General features: G+C 38.2%; 1 protein-coding gene across 1 annotated transcript; it reads left to right on the plus strand.

Annotated features, from left to right (window-relative positions):
- Positions 1 to 3,593: 3,593 nt before the first annotated feature.
- rpp25a (ribonuclease P/MRP subunit p25, a) lies at positions 3,594 to 4,280 on the plus strand (the record flags this gene model as incomplete). The annotated part of the gene is made up of 1 exon (XM_081355859.1): positions 3,594 to 4,280. One exon carries the CDS (start codon positions 3,594 to 3,596, stop codon positions 4,278 to 4,280), a length of 687 nt encoding a protein of 228 aa, XP_081211985.1.
- Positions 4,281 to 10,274: the final 5,994 nt, after the last annotated feature.

Consider the following 10,274-nt stretch of genomic DNA (forward strand, 5'->3'; position numbering starts at 1 on the left):
TAAGTAGTTGGCCCAAAGCCACATTTAAAAGCAGATTCCTGGCATAAGTCAACTGTGCTTATATAGATAATTGTTTACTGGCTGGATTGTGCCGTCATGCATGGGAGGATGTGTTTAAAACTCTCAGTCTTAATCAGTCACACATGTTAATCAGCCACAGACACGCGCTGATTGACAGGACTTCATAAACACTGAGGATTTTAAACGGGGAACTCGGGGAAGCATTTGCCAGGATGAAATTTTCAATTCTACACGGAGCACTTGCCAGACTCAGTTACTGTGTCTTTAAGAGATCTTTTGCCTCTCCGCCCTCCTCCCTCTCTATGTCCCTCACAACCTCTCAGATTGGGTCTTCAGTACATTCTGGAGTGTGGCAGTCACCACTTAAGAGTAAATATGCGAAAGGTCTCAGATTATGACCAGGCGTCAAGGGTGAAACGCGGTGACAGATGCAGAACTTCACCTTACAGTGGACGTTTATGAGAGTTCTAAGAGCAAAAAGGTAAATGCATCACTAGATGTTTTCTTCTAAATCAATTCAACGTTAATTTGTTCTTGTTCCATAAAGTTATTGTATTTGTGTGTAATTGCATGTTTAAATACGCTTGACTTTTATATTATTATTATTTTATTTATTAAATTAAATTTGTATTATATACACATTTTAGTTTAATTGCGTGTAATTGTATATCTAAATACAATTGCCTTTATTATTATTATTTCTTTTTATTTCTTATATGAGTCAAAATCTGCTAAGGGGTAATTTAATGTAACAAATTTCAAAATGTATCATCTTTTATTGGAATATTAAACAACATTTGATCAAACTTTGATTATTGCCTTAATCTTTTTAACAACTGAGAGGATAGTGATCAAACTACATTTTATAAAAATTTCAATCAAATCAAAATTATATTACATCAGCATATGAGAGTCAAATTGGAAGACTACAGGGACTCATTTCAAGATCAACGTGTTGGATGATGTTCACAAACCCGGTGAGGTTTTTCAATTGGATTGGCATTTATTCTCTTTAGCATGGTGGGAAGTATTTCATTCACTTCCCTGATCATTCAAATTTATACTTGTGTGCGTTATGAATTACGTACGTTACCATCTCTGACAGACAGCGGCTGGGTCCGAAATCGCATACTCTCTTGAGTAGGTACTCACTTTGAATAAGTAATTACTTCATGACTGCTGAAAAAGTATGTTCTATATAATATGAATTTAATCTGGATGTACTATATTCGCCATGTTGTCATTATCATGTGACCTACCAGCATCAGTTACATCGCTTCACTGCCATTCACAAATAATCTCCTGTGGCCTCATGGGATATTAAAGTGTCTATCGTATGCACACTTCAGAATCTCACTGGAAGTAGTAGGTCATCCGGGTACTTTTTGCCTACTCTTTTATGAGTTCTGTAAATTCGGACATATTTCTTTTGTCACATACTGTTTTCACCTACTATATAGTAGAGAAGTGTGAAATTTAGGATGCAGCCCGAAAGTCACTCAGGCCGCCATTTTCTTCCTCTTCTCAGAAAGCAATGACACTCAAAACATCCGGTAGTGTGGGTTTTCCAGGAAATGCGTGTACACGCTGGACTTCTGCTTCTCGTAAATACTAGTGTCTTGTGCATGTTATTTTTTGACAGACTTCGATGTTGTGATATTCAAATTATGTGGATGAAAAAAAAATTATGGATCCTATGGTAATAATTATTAATTTATTAGCCAGCAAGTATTCGGTGAAGTGATTGATGCCCATGAGTGTTTATGTCGATGTTTTTAGTTCCAATATTCCAACAGCCAACCTAAGTTTTTGACAGACGTGATAACGTGCATAAGGGTTGAACTATGTTTGATTTTTGGGCAATTCTAAAATGTACTGGAGACGTTCTGTGTAGTTCATTATACATTTACACATTTAGTCATTTAGCAGACGCTTTTATCCAAGGCGACTTACAAATTAGGACTAGAATAAGCGAGTCATCATGAAGAGGCAAAAAAACAAAAACAACGCAAGAAGTGCTCAAGATACGAAGTTCAGGCATTATACAGAGTAGCATAGGCCCGATAAGTGAGGTTTTAGAGGGAAAGGGGAGTTTTTTTTTATTTTTATTTATTTATTTTTTATGCGGTTAAGTGCTCACGGAAGAGATGGGTTTTCAGCTGTCTTTTGAATGTTGTCAGGGATTCTGCATTCCGGATGAGGGTGGGGAGAGCATTCCACCAGCATGGAACTGTGAATGTGAATGTTCTGGAAAGTGATTTTGTGGCTTTCTGTGATGGAACCACGAGACGTCGCTCGTTGACCGAGCGTAGGCTTCTGGTAGGGATGTAGGCTCGTAGTAGTGAGTGAAAGTAGGAGGGAGCTGAGCCTGTGATAGATCTGTAAGCAAGCGTCAATGCCTTGAACTTGATGCGAGCAGCGAGAGGTAGCCAGTGCAGAGAGATGAACAGAGGAGTGACGTGTGCCCTCTTGGGCTTGTTGAAGACAAGACGAGCTGCAGCGTTCTGGATCATCTGTAGAGGTTTGGTTGCACATGATGGAAGTCCAGCCAGAAGAGCATTGCAGTAGTCAAGCCTAGAAATGACCAGGGCCTGGACGAGAAATTTATACTTATACTTATAATAACTTATAATAATAACTTATAAATATATATATACTTAAATATACTTACATATACTTATACTTACATATACTTATAATAACTTATACTTATTTTATGAAATAAAGTTTATTTTGTATAGCTTAAATTACATGTAACTCTGACATGTTTGGCTTGTCAAAAGTGTTACATTCAGCTGTCGCAAATTCGTTGACTTGTGAAAATCAAGTTCATTTTTTAACCAGGAAAGGAGTGGTTTTGATGCACAGTTGTTTCTATTGTCTCTGATAACAAAAATATTTGATTATATCCTGCAGATCCTGTTGCAAATAATAGTGGAAAATCACTTTTTAAAACTGTTGTTCCATTATTACTACTCAGCAGATTTTGTCTTAGATTCTTATTTTAGAATTATTATTTGCAATTTTATTTTATTTAAAATGATTATTTTATTTGTGTAATACATTTATTTTGAATACATTTGTTTATACTGTCCATGGTATCAATCATCCATAAACTACAAGCTGAAAATTTTGATGCAATATTTGAAAGTTTGGATAAAAATTACATTATACCCAAAATAGAGCTAGTTAAATGTTAAATGTGGTTTTGCCTCTGAATTCATCATGTTTTCCCCTTGTTTGGTTACAGCTCCCCTCTAACAGAGACTGAAATATGCTTCAAAGGTAGTGACTGAGAAATTGCTGATACTCAGCACTTTCAGCTTTGATGAATTTTCTCGATTTACAGAACAGATTTTTTTCTTTTCTTCAAGTCAACTGCCTTGTCATTCAGTTCAGAGCTTTGGGAATAACAGAACATTAGCATTTCATATAATTTGTTTTCCCTCACGCTTGTGCAATTTCTTTTATGTTGGAACAGAATAGTGCTAGGACTCAGTTCTGGGAAATATTATCAAGTGGTACTAAATTTTGCAGCCTCAAGAACATATAAATAACCTATAAATATGTTTATGCCGGGCAGAGAGCTTCATGATAACACACAATCTACCTGTACCACATCTATCCAACCCTCTAAACTGAATCCCACAAACTTTACTGGATCTCCTAACAAACCAAAGCAAGAAGGATTCAGGAAGGTCTGTTCCACTGGAGAACCAATCCCATGTCCAATCCCAGGACTGTCGTCTGAGGTGCTGGAAATGCGTGTGAAGGAAGGAAGCAAGATCAGGAACCTTTTGGGTTTTGCCATGTCTCGGTTTCAAGGCGACGGGCACGCGTCTCCAACGTCGCAGGTTCTGTTCAGTGGGACGGGACGGGCTGTGACCAAAACCATCACCTGTGCGGAGATTATGAAACGGAAAGTGCAGGGCTTACACCAGGTGTCAAAGCTCCAGTACAGGACAGTGACTGAGGTTTGGGAGAGCCAGGAGAGCGACCCGGTTCAGATGACCATACGCAGAACGCTTCCTTCCATTTGTATTCTTCTGTCCAAAGAACCGCTGGACCAGCAGGAGCCGGGATATCAGCCTCCAGTCGAGACTCTCTCAGAGGAAAGCAAATGGGCAGATGGACCGCAAGGGAATGGAAAGCCAGAAAAAAGACCACCGAGTCCTTGTTCTCATGATCTTCCCAGTCTTAAAAGAGCTGCTCTGGAACAGGACAAAATTGCAGCTTTGGAACCAGTTAAAAAATGTTAATATAAAAGTATATTTTGTGTATAACTTGCTACATGCTTATAACTGTCATACAACTTGGCCATATCAGGATGCAATAAATATGAATGTGTAATTTGAATGATAAAATGCATGAAGTAATTTTGTTAGTTTTACCACATGGTCTGTGTTTAAATTACATCCAAAATATAAAACCAAATAATTTATTGGCTAGTTCTCTTACTCTTACTCTTACTCTTACTCTAGTAATGACTGAAGACAGTGTAAGGTTTTGCATAATGACTCAAATGTTAGGCTACGACATCCTTCTAAATGAGTAACCGGGGGTAACACATTACAAGTAACGTGAGTTACATAATCTGATTACTTTTTTTCAAATAACTATTAAAGTAACTCATTACTTATAAATTTACAACAAAATATCTTGAGTTACTTTTTCAAATAAGTAACGCAAGTTACTTTGTTTTCCCATTTATAAACTGACAGCTCTCCTGTCCACATGTTGAGAGAAATCATAGGTAAGTGCTGAAGCGTTGTGTTCGCTGTGAACATGATGTTATTGTAGTTCTAGACTAAATATGAGCATGCCTTTTCTCATCTCACTTGAACAAATACATTCAGCATTCCTCAAAATGAATGAAAACAGTGAAATGCAAACTCATAATATTACACAAACCTGCAATAAATATGTTAACACAAATACACTATTTAATCTCACTTTACTTCTGTCTTTGTTGCTGACCTTCCAATGATCCAAGGGCTGAGACGATACACCTATCTCCCGATTCGATATTATCACAATACTTGGGTGCCGATATGTATTGCGATTCGATTTTGCAATATATTGCAATTAATTTTAACACTAGACCATCGGGAAAAGTTAAATCATACACATACAGACTACATGATGTATAAGATGAGTCATATTTACAAAAACAAATCATCACATCTTTCAGACTTTTATTTCAGAAGTATCATACATTAGGCTACTACATTCTCTTGAATAAATGGTTCAATAACAAATACATTTTTTAACAGTCACTTGTCGCCACTTAGTGGCGAAACAATGTAGGCCTAATCGATAAATGCGTTATTTTAAGCACCAAGTTTCTATCAAAAGCTGATTTTGATCGCTATCTTAGACATCAGTGTTCATATTCATATCTTCAGCCTGAGGCTTATTCGTTTCACTTTTGGTCTGAAAGGGCCTTTATATTTGCCAAAAAATTTAATTTTTGTTATAAACAAACAAGCAAGCCCAGCAGGTGAGAAAACAGTAACACAAAAGTAACGTAACAGATTACTTCTTTTAGGGAGTAACGCAAATTTGTAATGTATTACTTTTAAAAGTAACTTCCCCCAACACTGGGAATCACAAATTAGTATGCTAGAGTGAAGATCATGGTTACCATGATCGCGTCGCGTTTGAGCGCGTTGTTGTCTTTGGAGCTCCATCGATTGATTTATAATTCTTGATTTCTCTTTAAACTCACTTACAACGAACATTTTCTACTTTTCCTCACCTCATGGTTATAACGCGGATTGTTGAGCAGACGCGTCTCAAGCCTAGTGATCCAACGCTGGATACTCTTATAGGTTACGTCCGTGGATCACGGCTGAACGCGTCTTCTCCGCACTCATTTACAAACAAACATTTTTTCGCCTATCGTGCGTCTACTCTACACCCGTACCACTGAAAAGACGGATTATATCCAAGACTTAAGCCATAAATTAGTATTAATATTGATAGCACCACTGGTAGCGTCGTTGCTAACTTAACTTACTGTCCATCTGTTAAAATGGCGAATATATCAAATGTAAGTAGTCTACCTTTTGGTGCAGGTGAGGACACATTTGAGCTGCACGCGGTGCAGTCTGAGCTGGAAGCTGTTGAGAAACAGATCCACGACCTTTTAGTAAGAAAAGCCGAGCTGATAGACCGGCGGTTAGCTCTTGAAACATCACGTGCCGAGGCACACAAATCAGAGATTAACGTTACTAACCCGCTGACTCCGACCTCGTCTACTCCGTGCGTTCCTCAACATCGGTCCCGAACGTCGAGGTCGCGATCAGCCATGGTCTCGTTCACTCCGGCTCCAACATGCCATCACGAAGCCTGGATTTTTCCGCAGCGGAAGACGCGAGACAGGTCTAGACCAAGAAAACTCTCTCCGACCCTCCCGGTTTTCGAGATATCCACACAAAACCGCTTCTCCCCTCTTCGCGAAACAGAACGCGATGCTGTGATCATCGGCGATTCCATCGTTCGACACGTACACGTTACGTTAAATAAAAGTAAGGTGCATAGTCACTGCTTTCCTGGTGCTCGTGTTTCTGAAATCGCTGCTCACGTTCCCGAGATTCTGAACGAGCGCGTCGGAACCGTTGTCCTGCACGCGGGAGGGGCCGACATCAGACTGCGCCAGACGGAGGTTCTGAAGAAAGACTTCAGGAATCTGATCGATACGGTACGCGGCACATCGCCTGATATAACGATTATTGTGTCAGGACCGCTTCCCACGTACCGACTAGGTCATGAAAAGTTTAGTAGATTATTCGCGCTAAATGAATGGTTAATGTCATGGTGCACTGAGCAGAAACTGCTCTTTGTAAATAATTGGAATCTGTTTTGGGAGCGTCCTAGGCTTTACCGTGCTGATGGCTTACACCCAAGCAGATTCGGATCGGATCTTCTGTCAGATAACATCGCCAAAATGTTAAATACCTTTTGACTAGTAACCAAAAGTCCAAATCATAGTCTCTGCTGCACCAATTTAACTGATATAAATAGTGTAGAACATTGCATAGAAACTGTGTCTATTCCTCGTTTAGTGAGATCAAATCATAAATCTACTGCAGGATCTAGAAAAAATCTAATTGTTATTAAACCAGAAAATGTTGCTATTGGTAATCAAAAACAATTTTTAAAGCTAGGTCTTCTAAACATTAGATCACTCACACCTAAGGCAGTTATTGTAAATGAAATAGTCACAGATAATAGCTTCGATGTACTTTGCCTTACTGAAACCTGGCTTAAACCAAATGATTATTTCGGTCTAAATGAGTCTACTCCATCAGGATACTCCTATAAGCATGAGCCCCGTCTGAATGGTCGTGGCGGCGGTGTTGCAACAATCTATAGAGATTTTCTCAATGTTACTCAGAAAACGGGTTATAAGTTTATTTCATTTGAAGTACTTGTACTAAATGTTACGCTCTTAGATGTTCGAAAAACATCCCTATTATCTCTAGCCTTGGCTACCGTATATAGACCGCCTGGGCCTTACGCTGATTTCCTAAAAGAGTTTGCAGATTTTCTCTCAGACCTATTAGTTAACTTCGATAAAGCATTAATTATTGGAGACTTTAATATCCATGTAGATAATCAAAATGATGCGTTAGGGGCTGCGTTTACTGATTTATTAAACTCCTTTGGGGTCAAGCAAAACATTACCGGACCGACTCATCGATTTAATCATACACTCGATTTAATTATATCACATGGAACCGATCCAACCGATATAGATATCATTCCACAAAGTGACGATGTCACTGACCATTACATGGTAACTTGCATATTACGTACTCCTGTAATATATCATGCTGCGCCGCGTTATCGATTAGGCAGAACAATCCTTCCATCCACCATAGATCATTTTTCAAACAGCTTATCGGATCTGTCTCAGCTGCTCAGTGAACCCAAACAAACAGATGAACTTGAGGAATTAACTAGCACTATGAGCACCATTCTCTCTGGATCATTGGATATTGTTGCGCCCATTAGATTAAAAAAGGTCAGAGAGAAAAGTAAAGCACCATGGTACAACAATACTACGCGTGTTCTAAAGAGAGAAACCCGTAATTTAGAGCGTAAATGGAAACAAACCAACTTAGAGGTCTTTAGAATCGCATGGAAAGACAGTATGTCACGTTATAAAAAGGCCCTAAAAGCGGCCAGGGCTGAGCATCTACGCAAACTAATAGAAAACAACCATAACAATCCTAAGTTCTTATTTAACACCGTGGCGAGACTAACAAATAAACAGATGTCTCCTGAACAAAATATTCCATTACAGTTTAGTAGTAATGATTTCATGAAGTTCTTCACTGAGAAAATAGAAAACATCAGAACCACAATTGTAAACGTCGCCTTATAATTCAGCCTCAATTATCACCCCGCAAGAACAATTACAGTGCTTTACAACTATAGAACAAAAAGAGTTAAATAAACTTTTTACTTCATCTAAAACAACAACATGTTTACTAGATCCTATACCAACTAAATTATTGAAAGAAGTGTTACCTGTAGTGGAAGAGCCTCTCCTCAATATTATTAACTCGTCTTTATCTTTAGGTTATGTTCCAAAAACATTTAAACTGGCAGTTATAAAACCTCTCATTAAGAAACCACAATTAGATCCGAATAATCTAGTAAATTATAGACCCATTTCAAATCTACCTTTTATGTCTAAAATACTAGAAAAAATTGTGTCCGTTCAACTGGGCTCTTTTTTACAAGAAAATGACACCTATGAAAAGTTTCAGTCTGGGTTCAGGCCGCATCATAGCACTGAAACTGCACTCGTTAAAATCACAAATGATTTACTTTTAGCTTCTGACCAAGGCTGTATCTCAATATTAGTTTTACTTGATCTTAGTGCTGCGTTCGATACTATAGATCATACAATACTCTTAGATCGACTACAAAATTATACTGGTGTTCAAGGACAAGCATTAAGCTGGTTTAGATCGTATTTATCTGACCGCTACCATTTTGTTTATTTAAATGGAGAAAAATCTATCATAACTCCAGTAAACTATGGAGTGCCGCAGGGATCTGTGTTAGGCCCTCTATTATTCTCAATATATATGCTGCCACTTGGAAATATTATAAGGAAACATGGAATTAGTTTCCATTGTTATGCTGATGACACTCAAATCTATATTTCATCACGGCCAGATGAAAACGCAAAATTATCCAAATTGACAGAGTGTGTTAAAGATATAAAAGATTGGATGACGCATAATTTTCTTTTATTAAATCCAGACAAGACAGAGGTACTACTTATCGGTTCAAAAAACCACCCACAAAACCTCTCACAATACAACTTTAACATAGTAGGATGTCCTGTTACTTCATCCTCTACAGTAAAAGACCTGGGTGTTATATTAGACTGCAACCTGTCTTTTGAAAATCATATTTCATATGTTACAAGAACAGCCTTTTTCCACCTTAGAAACATTGCTAAGCTACGTAATATGCTATCTGTTTCTGATGCAGAAAAGTTAGTTCATGCATTCATGACCTCGAGACTAGATTACTGTAATGCGTTATTAGCCGGTTGTCCTGCATCCTCAATAAACAAGCTACAGTTAGTCCAAAATGCCGCCGCTAGAGTTCTAACTAGATCAAGAAAATATGATCATATAACACCGATTTTATCATCTCTACATTGGTTACCTATAAAGTCCCGTATTAATTACAAGGTATTGCTACTGACTTATAAAGCCCTAAACGGCTTAGCTCCAGTCTATTTAACGGATCTTCTATCGCCCTATAATCCATCGCGCTCTTTAAGGTCACTAAATTCGAGGCTTTTGGTCATACCTAGGATATCTAGGTCCACCAAAGGAGGGAGAGCATTTTCACATTTAGCACCAAAACTCTGGAATAGTCTTCCGGATACTGTTCGTTGCTCAGACTCGCTCTCCCAGTTTAAAACTAGATTAAAGACGCATCTCTTCAGCCAGGCATTCATATAATACTTTTAATCCTACAGTTAAATCCGACCTCTAGTTCATAAACGCCAGAGGAGAACTGGCCCCCGACTGAGCCTGGGTTCTCCCAAGGTTTTTTTTTTTTTTCTCCATTAGGTCACCTGATGGAGTTTTTCGGTTCCTTGCCACTGTTGCCTTTGGCTTGCTCAGTTGGGGATATTTGGGGATATTTAATTGAATTAATCAATCAACGATACTATTGATCAGCATTACCAAACGTAGACGTTCCACTAGAAACAA

This window comes from Scardinius erythrophthalmus, assembly GCF_964197995.2.
Source record: "Scardinius erythrophthalmus genome assembly, chromosome: 24".
In the NCBI taxonomy this organism is placed as follows: Eukaryota; Metazoa; Chordata; class Actinopteri; order Cypriniformes; family Leuciscidae; genus Scardinius; species Scardinius erythrophthalmus.